The 19,196-nt window shown below is 37.0% G+C and overlaps 2 protein-coding genes across 4 annotated transcripts; one reads left to right on the top strand and one right to left on the bottom strand.

Annotated features, from left to right (window-relative positions):
• The first annotated feature begins 4,266 nt into the window (after positions 1-4,266).
• Positions 4,267-6,988, top strand: HSBP1L1 (heat shock factor binding protein 1 like 1). Its single transcript, XM_063299009.1, has 3 exons — positions 4,267-4,430; positions 5,377-5,443; positions 6,447-6,988. Exons 1-3 carry the CDS (start codon positions 4,386-4,388, stop codon positions 6,551-6,553), a joined length of 219 nt encoding a protein of 72 aa, XP_063155079.1. The 5' UTR covers positions 4,267-4,385; the 3' UTR covers positions 6,554-6,988.
• A 2,737-nt stretch (positions 6,989-9,725) lies between these two features.
• TXNL4A (thioredoxin like 4A) lies at positions 9,726-18,382 on the bottom strand. Of its 3 annotated transcripts, none has more exons than XM_063299006.1 (4): positions 18,272-18,382; positions 17,389-17,562; positions 11,587-11,690; positions 9,726-10,087 (listed from the first exon to the last, which is right to left on the bottom strand). In XM_063299006.1, exons 2-4 carry the CDS (start codon positions 17,539-17,541, stop codon positions 9,916-9,918), a joined length of 429 nt encoding a protein of 142 aa, XP_063155076.1. In that variant the 5' UTR covers positions 17,542-17,562; positions 18,272-18,382; the 3' UTR covers positions 9,726-9,915. The 3 variants fall into 3 exon arrangements, with proteins under 3 accessions (XP_063155076.1, XP_063155077.1, XP_063155078.1); XM_063299007.1 differs by having other exon boundaries at positions 18,327-18,350; XM_063299008.1 differs by lacking the exon at positions 18,272-18,382 and adding an exon at positions 13,529-13,605 and having other exon boundaries at positions 17,389-17,528.
• Between the last annotated feature and the right edge of the window lie 814 nt (positions 18,383-19,196).

Genomic DNA, 19,196 nt, shown 5'->3' with positions numbered 1-19,196 from the left:
GGTTTGGTTTGGTTTGGTTTGGTTTGGTTTGGGTTGGGTTGGGTTGGGTTGGGTTGGGTTGGGTTGGGTTGGGTTGGGTTGGGTTGGGTTCCGAAAACAAAGGGGTTGCAAATGGGGTACTAACTCAGAAATTGGGAACAGCCTGTAGCAAACTTCTCTAAGCAGCTACAGCGCAAGGATGGCTGGCTTGCTTGTGAGCAGCAGCTGCAGCAGCACTCCTTTTAAAGGAGGCAGAGAAAGTCACCTTCGGAGCAGAGATTACAATTGAAACCGCACACATGGTTAAGGAAGCAACTTGTTTTACTGCTGTGGTAATAAATGTTTTCAATGGTTTCCTGTAGACAAAGTGGGATGGTGTTATGTGACACGCATCATTCGCATCACTCCAGTGCTGAGAGTTGTAGAAGGAACACCCTCGATATCCCCTGATAATACGTTAGAAGAGGGGAGTGAGATCGGTCAAAATGATGAAGAGAGGTGTGACTGGGAATGTGAGGTGTTGCTCCAACAATTAGAAAATTCAGATGAGACCAAATTATAAAGTTGCAAAAAGCAACAGGATGTTAAAAAGAAAAGGAGGGATTGTGAGAAAGGGGGATAGTGATGTTGTTTTTGCAAAAAAAAAAGTTATTTCTACAATAGAAAAGAACTTGCTTTTTCAGTAAATTGCCAAATGAAGCTTGCTTTTCTAGTAACTTGTGAAACTAAGCTTGCTTGTCAGTATATTGAGGATGTGGGATATGTGGTCAGGGGAACAGGAGACTGTATCTCCATAAGGGCAGGTATAAAGGAAATAAGCTGCCTAACCAATGCTGAAAATATGCTCAACACCAGTTCTAGCGAACTTTGTGGTCAGACAAGACCCTGACCTACTTACTCCAAGGGGGCTAGCGGCCTTATAAGGAAAAGAATAAATAGGGGACTGGGGGAGGTAAAAAGTGAGGAATGGGAGATATAAACAAGGGCGGGACTTCCTGCAAAATCTAAGGCGTCTCGGATAGGCTGTGAACTCCTAAGTACCTATCCAATGGGGAACAGGAGGAGGGATTTCACTGGCCAGGGGTAGGGAATAAAACTGCATGCTTTGTGTGAAGGGGTGTGCCTATCTTGGCTGGGCACCCGTCCTTGCAAGAACGTTAATAAAACCTTTTTGCTGCTTCTCAAGACTTTGTCAAATTTATTCCGTGAGGGACTTTTCCCACAAAGCAACAGCTAATCTTCAGAGGCATCTACCTTTTCATTAGCTAGTTCTACAGTCAGTTGCATGCTCCTCCATGTGCTGGTTTTCAACAGCATTCTGTATTCTCAACAGAAATAAGAGGATTTCTCCAATTCATGTTTAATTTGGAGAAAAATATTGTCTTCCCTGTTGAGTAAAAACTTGTAATCAACTGTGAGGTTTTTAAATTCTGTTCTATGCTTAATCTAATTGGATTTTCTTTTTTACTCTTTCCAACGCAACAGACTATGAAAAGTAAATATGTAAAGGGACTTAGGGCCCTGTCTGTCAGCAGGATAACTCTCTGAATACTGACAGAACTAGACCAAATTTGACATGAGGGCAGTGGGGAAGGAGCAGCAAAAGGGAGATCAAGTTTAAAATGGGCTTATCTGGTCGGGGACTACGAAGACAAAAATACCCTGTGGGAGATGCAGTTGGGCAGCTGCTCAGAACGCTTCTAAATCCATTATATTGCCTCCCCACTTCCTAGTCATGTGACCCAGAGCAGAGCTATTATTACAAAGTATGAAAGAATTCCAGGAGCCATGCTCTACGTACTTCCCCTTGTTTATGACTGAAAAGCAAATTAAAATTAAATAAATTAAATAATCATCAGTACTTTAACTGAAGTGGCAGAAAGTATTTACCTTTCCAATACTATGATTTAAGTATATGATCATATGTAATCACAGTACAGTATTCCTGTACCAATTCATCAGCATCCCTCTATGCATGCATATTTTAATCCATTTTTTAAAAAAATCGATTATCTAAAATCTTACTACACCTTAAACCTAAAATTAGCAACTAAACTAACAGTCCTAGCAATTGTATGTTTTTACCATCATGCCTAAGTTTACAAGAAATAGTTCTGACAGGTTTTCCAATATAACTGTAATTATTTTTTTTCAGATTCATATCCTAGATGACCTAGGAAGTAAAAATGAATGTGAAAAATGTTTGGAGCTATAATTAATTATTATAATCCACATGTATCTCAATCTTGCTTTTTTTTCATAAAATGGCTCTGTTCTAGTAAAACTTCACCTGCCAATCTCATATTTTTCTTCAGTGATGCAAGCCACCTGTATACTTAAGGGTGACTAGAAATATTTAAGAGGGTGTGTCAATTCTGTTTCTTAGGCTCTTATTTTTTTTAAAAAAAATCCACCATCAAATGACCAATCCACTGAAATAATATCACTTTCATTTGAGTAAATTCTTAAGCTTCATTCCTGGTGACTTCAGGGACACACACATGTAAGTTTTCTAGGCAACAATATGGAAGTGGTTTGCTTTTAGAATTGTTTTATTTACTTTTCAAACTAACCTACAGTTCTGACATTCCTCGGAGAAGTCTCAAACAAGACTAACCAGTCTCAACCCTGCTTAGCTTTAGAGCCAAACAAGGTCAGCCAGGCTGTCGCCTTCTTTTCTTGCAACAGGCTCTAAAGAACTATTACCAGTTTTGTGAGTTTAGTGTGGTGGTGATGGTGGGGTGTTAGTCTTGCCTTTTCCTATGGTCTCTCATTTCTCACCAGATTAAAAAATGCATTTTAAATAGATGTTTTTGAAAATACTTGTGATGTGGAATTAACTTTTTAATGTTATTTTCTAAAAGGCTTAAATGTTACCGGTAAAAATAACATACTTTTTGGACTCTGAGCTTCATCTCCATACTATGTCTGTGACAGTATCCTAGTTCCAGGCTGTTCTTTATTTTTTAATCCCTCATTTTGATTTGAATTATATTGCATATCATAATTTCATGTTAAAATAAAGCAGTACAGCTTCTGAAAATACCCTTGTTTTTCAGAATAAACAGTTCCTGGTATTATAATTAACATTTATTTGGACCTACCTAGTTGGTCTTCAAGGTAATTTCACTATCATATTTCTTACAACAATTTTACCCTGTGATGGACTACTTATTTTTGGCCTAAATCTTTCTAGACTTACACAGTAAACATACTGAACAATAAATAACTTACAAATTTCTATCTGTTTCCAGCTAGACCGGATTGTTCCATCATGTGCTGTGCGCCTACAGAAACGTTTGGGTTGGACAAAATGCGACCCCGTTACATCCAGAACTATCTACACAGTTGCCATGCGGAAAAATGGGAATGGGAGTGTTATGTACACCACCTTGAACTCTTGAATGAAAGATAAGGTATCATTTGACCAAAGTGCTCTTGTCTTCAATGCAGCATTTGCAATGCAGATGCATGGGAGATTATGTGCCATCAAGTTGTTGTCAACTCTTAGCAACCACATAGAATTTCTCCATGACAACCTGGTCCTTCAGGTCTTCCAATGGTGCACCCATCACCACTGGAACTGAGTCTATCCACCTTGCTGCTGGTCGTCCTCTTCTCTTTCCTTCTACCTTTCCCAGCATTAAAGCCTTCTCCAGAGAGCTAGTCTTTGCATAATGTGCCCAAAGTAGGACAAATTGAGCCTGGTCACTTGTGTCTCGAGTGAAAACTCTGGGTCAATTTGTTCCATGATCCATTTTTTTTCCCTCGGCTGTCCAGGTTATTCTTAGGAGTCTTCTCCAACGCCAAAGCTCAAAGGCATCAATGAAATTCCCAGGCACTTTAAAGTTGCACCCCTGCAGATTCAACTTTCTCCCCAAATAATCCCTGATATTTTAGGACTCCTGGCACTGTGGTGAAGAAAACACCCTCTGTGCTACGGGAATACCTTTTCTTCTTAATTCCTCCGCTAGTTTAGACTGAGCGTCAAGGATATATCAAGGCTGAACTGAGCAATCAACAGCTTCCTTCGAACTTCAGAAAATGAGAAGGATTTGCTATTTTGGCTGCTTAATGGTGGGTGAGCTGGCAACAAAATGCCAAGAGAGAAACTAACATCCTTTAAAAACTCCGAGTCACAGGCATCAAAATAATGACGCGTCGGGCACGTGGGAAGGAGGAGTGGAAAAGTCACCGCCGCCTCTCGCATTGGCTCCTCGGCAGGAGCGGAGGACGTAGCCGTGCAGCCGCGCTGGCGAGGGAAAGCCCGCCTGTCAACCTCAGGGAGGCGGCTTTGTCTCTCGGAGCTGCTTCGCTCGCGTCCAAGGCGGCAGTTTGAGCAGGAGAGAGCGGGAAAGCAAGCGGCGAGTCAAGCAGCGGCGGCGTCGCAGGTGGAGAAAGAGGAGATGGCGGACAATGACCCTCAGAGCGCCAAGGAGCTCTCTCAGTTTGTGAGTACGCCCGACGCTGGTCCGAGGCTTTGCTGCCGCGTCTTTGCCGATTGCGCAGGTATCGTGCGGACGCTTTTCTGCCGGCCGCGCAGGACTCGAATGGGTCGCAGCCCTCGTAGGCAACGTCCCAGACACAAAGTATGAACTCCGTGTTAGCAATTGGGGACTAAATATAGCTGAGGAGCAATATATAGCAGAGATGCACACAATCACGGTTAATCAACGAGGACGGGTGCTGGACAAAGGAAGATGGCGTTTATATCCACCTCCCCCGCACCCTCTGCATTTTTTTACCTGCCCGCCGTAACGCGTAAAGCTACCGGGGTAGCGATGGACATCGCATAAAAAAAATCCTCTACGACCTAATGCCATCCAGCTCAACTGCATTTTGGTCCTCGTAACCCGAGATTGTGACGGTAGAAGGCACCACATTGGGAAAAGCTGTAATAGGGTTTTCAGAAAGTTTCTAAACCTCTTCCCTGAAAATCAGTGCCCATTGCTTATGGTACCAGAAACTCTCATGCCATGGAGTGGGAATGAAGCCAAGTTTTTCTCAACTCAAGGAATCTATTGCAAGTAGGTCTAAATAAAAAAATATTGTACTTGATTTAAAAAAAATACAATATATTAGCAACATACAAAACCACTTCCATATAAAAGTTACATATAATGTCGGCATTTCATATTCTCTGCTTTACGTGACACTTTCTCCCCCCCCCCCTTATTGATCTTAGTATTTTCACAAAATACATTAGGTATTTCAGGGGAACTCCCTTTTCAACATACTCTGTAGAGAAAATAAAGCTCAGCTCCGCAAATGATAGGCTGCATCTCATTTTACACACTGTAAACAATAGAATTACTAGGGCTGGATAATCTCCTAGTCCAGGAAATAGATCAAACTACTAACTTACCTAACATCATAGACATATTTTTTCTCTTACAGGCAGAAAATCTCCTACAACAGCTGCAGGAAAACTTTGAAGATCTGACTGATCAACTATCTCTAAAAAATATCCTTTTCAGTTCCTTTTCTAAAACCAATGTGAAATTATTTGTAATTGGCTTGATTAATCACTGAATATTTCCAAAACTTGTTTATAATGTTGAATTCACCTATCCAGAACAATATAAAAGCAAAGGTAAACTGGAAGATCATAGGGAATGACTTTGGGAGCTAGAAGTGAGTATCTACACCAGTTTTTTTTTCCGGTTTTTGGACAAGAGGACATTCTTCTAAGACAAAACACTAGGTTGTAGTCATTCACCATTTTTATTTCCTAAGAATACTTATGGAGCTCATATGGGGATCAGAAGTCTTTTTGTAAATAGAGACATTTCCAGAAGCTGGTACTTTCTATTTTAGCATGCCAACTTCCCATTTGAATTTTTCACTTAAGAATCTAAAAAAATAGTTTTTTTAAAGTAAGAGAGTCTTGCAAATTTATATCTATTTTAGAAAACTATGAATTTTCATGTTATAGGAAGAGTTATACAACATTCTTAAATACCACTAAATGGTTGTTATTCATTTAACTACATTAGATTCTCCTAAATGGGAGTTTTATGGTGATACATTCCTCTCCAACTTTATGAATTGAGACAGTACTGAACTATATTTACAGCATATAGGAAACTATCAAATAATAATAAAATCCTGCTTTTAAAGTAAATTAATAACCTGCCTCAACAATTATATTTGAAGACAGGTGCCTCAAATAATGTTCAGTCTTGAAATACTTAACAAACTACAGTATTATAAACATTACAAGCTTTTAATACCTTGTCACATACATTCAGACTGCACAAGCCAAAAGGCATGAACACAATTGTTTTATACCCAATAAGATAAAATAGAACAAACAGAGCATTTTGGACCTTTTTACAATAGGAAGAAACCAAATGTGAATATTGTTATATTTTATTTATATGCACCGTATATTATTTTCCCACAGAAAATTAGTATAAAACCCTAATAAAAACACATTAAAAATGCAGTGCTCTTTAACTTTTTACTGGATGAGATGGGTGAACGTATAGATGATTTGGAGAAGCATGTTACTGGACTAATGGCTCAAGCTGGAATAGAAAATGCTACTGAAGATCTAACGGTGAGATTCTGATTTTGTAAACTCATCACATTACTGTTGCAGTAGCTAAATGTCTGCTATGACAATATATTTAGCATCACCAGTTCAAAAGGGTAAAAGAAAATAAACTCACCCTTTAAAAAAATCTTGTTTGCATTAATAGAAGCATAAGAACACAGCTAGCTTAAGGCAGGGTAAGGATTTCCACAAGTGAAACTTAATACTCAATGAATCCATAAAATAATACACAGTTTTGCACCTTCTTCCAGTGAACTCTTTCAACTTCCCACTGTAACTTATTAATCCTGAGATTTCCCAGTGATCTCTCACCCAAAAACTCAGCAGATCCACCTTCGCTTAGCTTTTAAAGGCTCAGCCATGGTGTATTCATCTGCTTATTAAAGCATTTGGAGAATAAAAATTATAGCAAAGCATAAAATTTTGGAGGGATTGCAAGAGAGCCAGGACTCACCTGTTTGCAAAGAAAGCATGCAGATGCAATTTGTACAAATATAATTCAGGTGATTAAAAGGTTCAGCAGACACAGCATGTTGAGCTGGTATCCCCTCTCATAAGAGTACATTTCTCTATTTTATAAAATTTGGAGAAAAAATGAATTGTTTTATTTACGTTCATTCAATTGGAAGAAAATACAAAGATTGGGAGATGCTTATTTATAGGCTGAATTCACATCTGGTTTTCCTAATTTTAAACTCAATCTCTACGCTAATTATTTTTGTACAGACCTGAAGGCATCAAAGAAAAAGCTGCACAGAACACAAAGACTTTAAGTATGGTCTACATTTGTACAAATTTTAAGAGATTTGTTAAAAGACTATAACTAACTGACGGATTCACAAGCTATACTTTTCTATATTACATCACTGGCTACAAAGAAAAATCAAGTTGTAAAATTTCTAGCCTATATTACCGCTATAATAAAGGAAAATTCTCCTTATAAAACCTTCTATGTAAGAGTGACATTAAAGTTTGGAAATAAGTTTTGTTTCCATTTTCTCCATGAGGTTCATTTTCTTGATACATCCTGTATGGGTGTTATGATTATCTACTACAAAGAAAGCAGGGTAAGATTCCATGTTAATAGTTAAAATTAGTATAATCTCAACTTTGATTAGTTTCCCTCCGTTGGAATCAAGTGTTCTGAACTCAGATTGCTGTATCTCACTAATGCAATTCTGAACAATTTCTACCATGATTTTTACAATATTACTCCTAGAATAGCAGGCCTTTTGCGGCTTAACTAGTGCAACACATTCTACATGGAATGGACCACCCGGAAGCGTCAATTGGTCCAGAATGCAGCAGCATAGGCAGTAACAGATATGCCTCGGTATGCCTATGTAACACCCCTGCTTTGTGAGCTGCACTGCTTGCCGGTTTGTTTCTGGGTGTGATTCAAGGAGCTGGTAATTACCTATGAAGCCCTACATGGCATGGGGCCTGATTACTTGAGGGGCTGCCTGTCTCCCATAGTAATTGTCTGGCAGATTTGATCCAGCAGGTTTTGCATGCTCCAGATTTCTTTGATTAAACAATGCCATCTATCAGGACCCAGAAGTACACCTTCTCTGTTGCAGTGCCTGTCCCCTGGAATGAAGTTCCCTCCAAGATCGGGTTGGCCCCTACGCTGCTGGTGTTTTAAAGGGCCTTGAAGTCTTGGTTCTTTGCCCTGGCCTTTGGCTGAGATTGGTGTAGCTACTTCCAAGGAGTGGTTGTGTTTTGTTGCTGTCCCCCTTTTTTTTCTGCTGTCCCCCTTTTTTTCTCCCATCTTTTGTTCCTTGTTTTTATTGTATTGTTCATTTCTTGTCTATGTTTTTACTTTTGAACCGCCCAAAGTTGTTGGAAATTGGGCAGTATACATATTTACTAACAACATTACAATTCTCAGATGATGAACTAAAGAAATTAGATAATTGAGTGTAAGAAATATAACCAGAACCTGGATGGCCTTTTTCATATATCATGCTAAGCCATAGTTTAGCTCATCATGGTTTACTGTATAAGCAAAAATTGGCTATATTTGTGCAATACTCTAAATTATAAAGCATGATTTGCCAATTACAATAAGCCAAAGATAAAAAGATTATACTATGGTTTACAATATGTGAACCCATCTGTTTTATGTAAATAAGCCCATATTAATTTGTACCCACTTTCATTAGATTAATAACACTGCCTAGGAACACAGTTTATTCATCTTGGTATAAATTGATATTTACATGTTCAAATGAACATGAGCATTCAAATGAACATTGATATTTACATGTTCAAATGAGGTCAAGCTTCTGAAGTATAAATGAAGTATTTTAGGGATCCCATTTTTTTTAATTGGTCAAGCAAAACATGGTTCTTAGTGTAAGTAATATTCAACATATTATTGTTTAAGCTATCAGTTGGTCTGTTCCACCTTTCCTGTAAGAACTCAAACTTACACAAGAATCTCCAGCAGTTAAAATATTTAAATATTGAAAACCACACACATCAAAAACATCTTACTTAATATTCAGAGGATAGCATGGGTGAAGAGAGAAGTTTTTAACTCAGGCATCAGCAACCTACACCTGCAGGCCAGCTGTGGCCTGCCACCAATCTGGCCTGCCACCCCAAAAAGAAGTATATTCACCTGGTCCATAAGACAGGGAGAGCACTTGCTGCCTCCTCAGGCAGCCATTTTGGCGATGATTCACTAGCTGCTTTGGTGGGAGTTGAGTAACCCCTAGAGATGGTGGCAGAAGGCTTGTCTCTGGTTCCTACATTGAAGAAGGTTTCCAACCCCTGCTTTAACAGGTGCCTAAAGCATTTTAATTAGCAGATCCCAAATACTAGAGGACACCAAGGCAGAAGAACCATCAGATGCCACCTATAGGTCACAGTATTACCAGCAAGGCTTCCTCTCATGGTTTTCATGACAGTATATTTTATATTAAAGAATGTGATGTGCCAGGTAGCTTGGTTCAAGTTTTTCAGGACTTCCTGTGCCAAAGGTAAACCAGACTCATTAGTTAATAGGCATCTAGGGCAACTGTTTTAGCACTGGCATGAGACATGAATGACTAGGCATTGCCTATTCCACTCAGAGAACTTTGCATGCATTTTTAGAACAAATACATTTTGAAAAGAGACAACACATTATTTATAGAAAAAAATAGAATTTTTTAAAGAAAACATTTGACATTTTAAGCTCTTTACATTCAAAAGTAAATATAACTTTTATTTCCAAAATCAATGGCATTTTCCCATGAAAATCAGGTAACATATTTACTCAGTTCAATATATTCACAATGAGGAGATGTAACCATGGAACATTGCTCATATATTAAGTCTGATTTGAGGAAGTTTCCAAGAAAGCTGACTTGAAATAAATAGCCAAAATGTCAATATCTGTATTTGGTTGAGTAGTCTTTGGGTGACACAACAAGACCTCTACCTTTACGAGCACCTCGATAAACTGTTTCTATGATGTCAATCATCTCTTGCTTGTCTTCCATTGCCCAGTTAATTTTGTTGTTGTTACCTGTGCCTAAATCAATCATTATGTGTTTGTTCCTTTAAGAATGAAAAGGAGAAAAAAATTATACAAATATTTATTATTTAATATTTTATATGCATACCCCCTAAAATATTTCTATCTATATTTGTATAGACAGTGAGATAGTTATTAATATTTATCCAAACTGCCATTTTTCCTAAAATGAAGTTAGTCTGGAATGTTATCCCAACCCAATCAACTACAGTTGATTTTAATTAAGATCAGGAAGTGGTCATGGCATCTCACTGTTATAATCATTATTTTCTTTTTCATAAATTATTACTGAAACCTACTTATTGGAAATATTGCTATATTACCTGGCATGCTATGCACATCCACATGGCATACAACATGGTTTTAAAAGTTACATTAAAAATACAACAAATTCAAACGACCAATTTAAAAATCTTCCCATATCATACCCAAACAGAAAAGAATTCCACCAATTTATGTCATTTCTAGGATTACTAAAGACCCAGTTAAGGAAACTGATGAAGTCAAGAAAAATTAAATAGCTTAATGCTAAATTAAATTAGTTATAGTTTACAGTCATGGCTTATGGAGTCTAATCCAGGTAGGAGTACTGCTCTTTGCAGGAAATAATAAGCTTTTCTCTGACTGCGGTAGCAGGCCAATAGCTATGCTGGCATTTTCCTCTTAATAACTACATATGAACAGCTCTGTATATACAAAAACCAATACAGAACTCTAACTGGGAATACCATGTTCATTTCAAACTCTCCATCAAACTATCTTGCATGACCTGTTTTGATCCAAAAGCAGAGCCTAATGGGAATGAAACATGGGACAACTGGAGACACACTAACTACAGGTAGTCCTAGTTTAGCAATTACAATTGGGGCCAGCAACTCTATCACTAAGCACTGCAGTCACAAAGCATAAAATCATGTGTTTGGGATGGGCTTATGATCTCACTTCCCCTTCGGTCATTAAGTGAAACATGTGACCGCAACTTAAGATTTTACTTCTGCCTTCTCTATTAACTCTGCTAGTTGCGAGCCAGTTGCAAAGCACACAAATGGTGACTGTGGGACACTGTGACAGTCACAAATGTGAGGATTGATCACAAAGCTATTTTTTTTACACTGTCGTAACTTTGAATGGTCTCTAAACGAGGCAGTTGGTAATCAAGGACTACCTGTAGTAAGGCAATGCCACTTGCCTTACCTTTATGATAAACCTGAAAACCACATCTGTTGTACCAGTCTAACTCACAACTAGTTCTGCAGCATCTAAAGTCACTTAAGTATAAGATTTTGTAAGTCAGCTCACTAAGTTTACCATTGTCACTTTTCCTCACTAATAAGCTGGTTTGTTGATAATTACCAGCTTGTAAACTATAATATTGGTTTAGTGACAACAAAGTTACTTTCAGGTTAAGACTGTAGCTTAACGATACTTAGGCTGGAATTGGAAACAGACATACCCCCTGTCAAAATAAACTCACTGACTGAGAACATGCAAGTTAAAGAGCAATATAGGAATTAAAATATACCTGAAGAAGAACATAACAGTACAGGGATCATACAGTTCATACATCTTATTGAAGTCTGGTACTTCTGTGATATCTACTAGATAAATTACAGCAAAATTTTTCACCTAAGGGAAAGAAAAATGTGTTTATAATGTAATTATATTTGTTTTCATAATATTGTAAACTCACACAGAAACACATGCATAGGTTTTAACTTCTTAGAGAACACAAGAACATAAAGACATCCAGAACATGACGCTTGAAACAGTTAACCACTATAGCTATATTTTAGGTACATTTATCACAAGTCTTTTTAAAACATCTAGGTCCTAACAATAAACAGAGTTCAGACAATTTTTTCCATAAGTTTTCCTATAAGTAATTTTTACAGGAATATCAGATTATTTTATACTCCCTTTTCATATCACACATATATGCCTTTCAGTATATAAAAAAAAATTCCTTCAGTTACAAAACTCACAGAAATTTCAGTAGTAAGCATATTTGCTGATACAACACCTTAACCTTTACAAAGGAGCAAATGCATCCTATCAGGTGTTACTCACCAAACACCTTACCCTGCCTATTTCTGCAAAATCCTATTTACCAATGACAGCTATTTTTGGTTTAGAAGTGATGCTTCATTAATAATTTTAGTAGAACATCTACAAAATGCAATAAAATCAGGATATAATGGCAATGAACACTGAAATTGGAATATATATTTTTAAAGAGCAAACAAAGAATAGAGAAGTGAATACTTACATACATTATTTATTATTTAATTTACCACTTAATTAAAACCCATATTTTACTCATACAATTAGTATTTTGCAGAGTCTTATTTTATTCACTTTGCTAATACTAAATATGCATTACATAAAATACATCTAAAGATCCATATGTTTAATTTTAAAGAGGCAGCAACAAGACAGAGAATCAAATTTAAATATGTACTCCCTTTCATGGAGGATTCATGTGGAGGCCTCCTGCTAAAAAGAAAGGAAAGAAAATGATAATTCTTGCTAGCTGCCATTTCCTTTAGAGATTCTGTGTACTACCTCTCAATCTGCATAAATAGATTTTCAAAGATTTCAGCAAAAAGTAGCAAATACTGCCCTGCACCTCACAAATACCAGTGGAGCTCCACTGAGCTGAAATCTGAATAAATCACATAATCTAGTGGTTCAGAGATCACATTCTTCTTTTATCCAAACCTTTACAACTTCAGTGAAAGTTCTTGTGGAAGCAACATGAGCAAAGTGTTTAAAACATTTTTCAAATAATCTACAGCTGACAGGTTTTATATATATATAGAGAGAGAGGTATTAGAACAATTTATTGTACTAACAGATATTTGCCACAATATATCTACATGCAGTAAGCCTACCAGTGAAGAAAAAGCTTATCTCCCACTACAAATCACACACAGTACTCTTAACCCACTTAGGCATCTTTAGAAATCTGAAAATAATTCATTAAAGAGCATACAACCTTTATGTTGATAGTAAAACCATTAAGTATATTCTCAAATTTTAATGAGTAAAAAACAATGGTTATTTAAAGAGCAGATTTTCACTTTTGATCACTGACAATTTAGAAATGATATGATGATCAATTCTAGCTTTTAGAAAATATGCATCACATAGTGCAGCACTGTTTCCTAAAATTTAAAATCAATTAAAAAAATTTTTGCCTCAACTGACAGGAAACCACTTTTGGTCTAGAACCTCATGTTTTTCTTTTTATACTTCAAGATAGAAGTCTCATGCTGGAAAGTATTCAAACCAGCAGAGGAAAATGTTTTACTGACTAGAATGTCCATGGAAAGTAGTTACTAGGATTGAAACAGGCCATGTTGATGGCATTAACTGTTTTTTCCTAGATGCAGAATGCAACTGCAGCATGTCAACAGTTTGGTATGATATATAAATATGTAGTACAACTAGAACTGTTTACTCACTCTGTACAGCAGCGATATCCAAACAGGGCTCATAAGCAAGAGGATGAGGAAGGGTCACCCTCTATAATCTGCTATTTCTGCAGAGGGAGATTTTTAAATACAAAAGTTATATTGTTCTCTTTCTTCCCTCTGTTAAAGTGCCAACTTGTCTGCCAAGTTACTAGAATTCCTATTACTGTATGACCAGTTTCAACACTGTATCTCAATATTTTCTCTTAACTCGGCCTTGAAGCAGTTACATAGGCAATGTTTAAATTTTTCTTTGACAAGTAATAAAATAACATTTTTTAATTTTTTTCTTTAAAAGATCAACATAAACCAATAGCCGTAATATTTCAATTCTGGCACATTACTGTATGGTACTGCATTGAAGAGCCTTTATTTGTGTTTTAGAAGATTTAGCTTATGTAGAATTTGAAATTAAGCTAGTATCTGCATAACCCAGCGAGACCATATTGTCTCTATTAAAATAATCACTGGTTGCTGCTTTATTTCTAGGTGAAATACAAAGTAATGGTGAGTGTCTAAACATTATCTCCTTTTGAGTCCTAAAAGTCCTAACAGCTTAGGTTCACTGTGCCTTTAGCAAGACTGTTTGTTAGATCAGCACAAAAGACTGTCTTTGGTTGCTACTGGTTCATCAGGCCATGATTAAAAGTCAGACATTCTCAATGGCCATTATGAGCTCCAAAATTCCCATCAGAAATACAGAGATTAACAAAATTGCTGGACAAAGCTCTGAAAATATATTTTAAGTTGAAATTTTAATAGGGCTCTCTTATAATTTTCAAGTGTATTATTATTTGATTGTCTATAAACTAGGAGCTCTGGTGGGTGACAATATATAAATGCTTAAGTCTAATAAAACTGAATTGTCCTTTTCTGCTGAAACCATACAAATTACAACAAATGGCATTTGCTGCTATCTGTGTGGTTTTCTTATTTTATTTTATGCAGAAGTTTAAGTATTTTCTTCAATGAGTTTTTTTTTTAAATTACATTTTCATAATGTAGAACCATACATAAAATACAATTAGAATTTTCCCTGAGTTTTCAGTTCATGGAAGTGTTTGGATACAGCAGATCTTTTACAGAAGAAAGGCAGAGGAAACAAATATAGAATTTATTTATTCATTCAATTCCTTTTCCTTACAAAGCCAGATTGTTTCCTACACTTAAAGACATTCCTCTAACTTTCCAGAGCGTATTTTCAAAGAGCTCCTTACAACCTGGCATTTGAACATATCTTGCTCTATAAGCAGAATTCTGTTCACAGCAGCCTATTTCTATCCTGTTATATACGTAGATGCAAACATGCCAAATTGCGGACTAGTAAAATCTTATAACAATGTAACCACAACATGCAATTTTATGGCCTATAGGCAATACAATACAGGTAGTCCTCATCTAGCGACCACAATTGGGACCAGCAACTTGGTGCCTAAGTGATGTGGTCGCTAAGTGGAAAATCACATGACCATGATTGTGCTTATGATTTTACTTCAGCTTTCCTTTGCTTTACACCATCAGAAGGATACAACCCCAAACAGCTGGGTGAGCCCAAACAGTGGGGAACGTTTCCAGAACTCAATTCACAAGGAAGCTGGGTAAGAGGGCAAAATTTATAGCCCTTTTTCTCCACTCCACTGCCCTTTGGAATGCTCATCCCAGTACTGGGATAATGAACAAGAAGGGAATCAATGTTTGCATTTATATTCATTGGAGAGGGATAACAAAAGAGTAAGCAGGTACACAATGGGGAATACACACTGAAAGGAAGGCACTTACACCTGCTGTTTGCCTAGTGCACTCCCAGCCACTTAGGAGCCAAACAAAAACCAAAGACATGAAATTGATTAAAGTCTTTTCAATTACAAGCAGCAGCTGTGAGCCAGCCACCAGCCAGAGGGTTCTAAGCAACTAATTAAGGTCACAGCGTGTTAACTTGCAGTTAGCACTTTTTAGGGATACACTGCACTGTGGAGAAAAGTAGCTCAGGAAGCGATCACTTGTTTAGGCAATCTGTTCACTCTGTGAAGGGGAGGAAAAAATGGGTCAGGCACAGGACAACGCATACTGACAGTAATGGCGAACATGTGATTGAGAGAGAGAGATGGTACGAAGGTTGTAAATATGGACATTGCTTGCAAAGTTACTTTTTCATCACCGTTGTAACTTCGAACAGTTGCTGCCCGAAGCCGTCGCTAAGCGAGGTCTACCTGTAAGTATTAAATCACTGCAATCTTCCCTACATTGTTCACAAATCAAAAATTATTGTTATACCTAGAAGTGTACAAAATATTTTGTGCCCACAATAGGCTGCTCCAATCTCACCAGAAATATTTCAAGCTTGAAATATGGCCAACTCAAAGTTAAAATACAGCCAGTAAGGTTGGAAGAGCTATAGAACGGTCTTGGTTCAAAATTGAAACAGTCCAAACTCAAAACATTTTGCACCTCTCTAGTTGTAATTACAAGTTAAATGAAGGTTGTCCCTTCAAGTTAGTCTCTTCACTTTTGCCATTCTCTCCTTCTATACATTTGTTTTCTGATGCCAGCTAAACACATGGTACATTCACATGCAATGATGAATCAGGATGTCAGAGAATCCTGTTTTATTGTTATATAAACTGCTGCACGAACTATTTCTGTACTCCTTTTCAGTAAAAACAATTGAAATAAGCAGAATAAAATTAACTGTACTATCTAAACCATTTTTTTTAATCCATTCAGTCATGTCCAATTTTTTGAGACTGCCTGGACACATCTCTGCAGCTTCCTTTGCAAGGTTTTTTCAGAAGTGGTTTGCCATTTCCTCCTTCCTTGGGCTGAGAGAAAGTGACTGGCCCAAAGTCACCCAGCTGGCTTTGTGCCTAAGGCGGAATTAGAACTCACAATCTCCTGGTTTCTAGCCTGATGCTTTAACCATCTAAACGAGGTTTGGGGTTTGTTGCAAGCCAGTTATTAGTTTTTGATTCCTAACCTTTTTGGGGGCAAAAGCCATGGTTCCTAATTCAGAAAACATGTCACTTGTGTTAACAGTTCACATACTCTTTCCCCTGTTCATCCACGTCACCACTACATTTTCTACCTCTCCAATAGATACATGCCATATGCATAAATCCCTATCAAACTAAAATACAACCCTCCACCACACACAGTGCCCTCTGGGATGTTTTTGTAGTAGCAATGCTGGGTAAGGATGTCACCTGTGGCTGGAAAAAAAGGATAAATGCACTTGCATGTTTCTGTAGTGTGATGTTATCTAAGAACAGCCTCAGACAAAAACAACAGTGCAGAGAATGTATTACTGAAGATATTACAAGGCCTACAAGGCCTGTTGTTGTATTACACTAAAGTCCATCAAAACTTGGTTCTTGCAGTTCCCAGCAGATGCCTACAACCTGGATATGAAGGCAACATCCCTGAGCAAAGTGGATTCAAAGATATATATAGTCATCGTGACTAATAGCCAATGACAAATCAATGCCCTCTTAATCAGCCTAAAACCTCTTTTTTGGATTACATTTCTTGTATTTCAGAACGTAAATGGCTTAAATTATTCTCACACTATGTAAAGACGTTATAGCTAAAACTGAAATCAAAATACTGAAATTCAGTGAGAGTCACTGAAGTGCAAAGATGTATAAAATGTTTTCCAATCTTTCTCTAAGGAATCTCTTGGGAAAAAAATTCACATCTCAATCGCAGTCTTTTAGCTATTTTTTTTTTTAAATACAACATTTAGTAACAGAAATATGCCATTTTTCTTAAGCTCATATTCTAAAGTTAACATATTATTTGGATCTGATTAAAGCACAATAAAACTTTATTTCTCCAAGTCAGGTAAAACATTGTACCTTTTCAGCAATACTATATAAAACTTCATCCATTTTCATACATGTTGGATCCCAGTCATGTCCAAACCGATTAACTACCACACGATCCTCTTCTGAAAGAATGGCCTGGTCTACTTGCCAGCCATTGTGTAAGTGTGGAAGCATATATGACATCTTGAAAAACTTGTATCAGACCTGTAAGATAAATAACAGAAAATAATTTACAATTTTGACATTTATGTTTAATGTTACTAAGGATTAACTTAGTCAACCCAAATAGCATTATTTTATGTGATAAAAACACATAAGAGACCAAGATACTGTTATTTTATACATATCCCATTTTTAATTCAAGTTTAGTTCCCAAAACTATTTATAATTAGGATCCCTAGATGTTAAAATATGAGAGATTTATTTGTGAAACGAAATAGCTCCTTCAGCTTCAGACAGTGAATAATATTTCTTTGCCCAGAGAGAGAATACAGTAGGATTTGCAAATATTCAGGAGTTGGCTGATCATAAACATAACTCAGAAAAGCTGCAGTTCCAGTAAATATTACAGCTTAACTTGTATTTTCATAAGGTAGATATAAGTATACAAATAATGGTTTTTGTGGAAAAAATAAAAGAGCAACAGTGTGTGAAAATTTCCTAGAAATTTCTGAAGACCAGAGAACCATAAACATAACACCTATGGAAACATACTTTTAGTTAATGAGAAACATATTGTTTGTTGAAATAAATTTTGTTATTTGCATTGTCACCAACTCAATCATTGGTCCATTAATAATTATCTATTTACTTATATACATAGGCAAACACACACACACACAAAAACTATTATTTGATCCATAACTACAGCACAGTTTCTTTTGTCCTTTAAAGATGAAATACTGTTTATTACCTTATGATAATTTCAGGAACGTCTTTTTCACTTCCCCTAAAGTTCTATTTAGTACCTCTTCGAAATACATGAAGTCTGTGTGGAGTCTGAGAACGTCACGTTTCACATTACCTAAAAGAGAATAAAAGGGACCCACTGTTGTAGCAATTGTCAATAATCACTTCGGTTCCATGCTTTACACTTATAGGGCTCTCTTTTTTAACTCATATAGGTATGTTTAGATTTAATCCAAACAAATATACTTAGGGGTTGTTCCTCAGAAAGAATAAGATCTAAACACCAAGAGTAAAAGATGACTATGTTTTTTGTATATTTCCATTGGAAGCCAGAGTGATCAGACTTTGATTGCACTACCTAAAAGCCAAGGACACTGGAGCTCAAGATTACCAGTACCATACTCCTTCTAATTCATGGGCTCTTTCCCCAATTTTGGCATAGTGTAGAATGTGAGTCCTGCAGTATCTCAGCTCCTCCATCAGCAATGTCATCCCAAGCCCATTTCTGTGCATAGTTCAAAGTGTATCCTAATTCCTAAATAACCAAGGAACCTGAGGGCCCATTCTTCAAATATGAGGAAAGGGATCAGGCAGAGGGGCAGAATTTATGGGTTAATACAATAGGTTGGATTTTATTGTGGGCTTCTCAGGCAAGCTGGCCAGTCACTAAGCTTGGTGGCCTGGTGGTGGCGAGGTCTTTGCAGTCTCTCGAAACATGCCATATCACTGTTCAGGTATCTTGATATTTCCAGCATATTGATGTACAGTTCTGTTGCTTTTCTGAAAACTTTGTAGCCCATTATTCTTTTTAATTAGTTAAGCAGTGAATATTATCATTTCCTGAAGACCAATTATACAGTGGATTCTATCAGACAATGACAAAACTTAGAAAACAATGCACAGCAATTAAAGGAGACCTTTTGCAAACC

The sequence above is a fragment of the Candoia aspera genome, chromosome 3, assembly GCF_035149785.1.
Source record: "Candoia aspera isolate rCanAsp1 chromosome 3, rCanAsp1.hap2, whole genome shotgun sequence".
Lineage (NCBI taxonomy): Eukaryota > Metazoa > Chordata > Lepidosauria > Squamata > Boidae > Candoia > Candoia aspera.
This window is presented reverse-complemented; position numbering and strand designations above follow the sequence as displayed.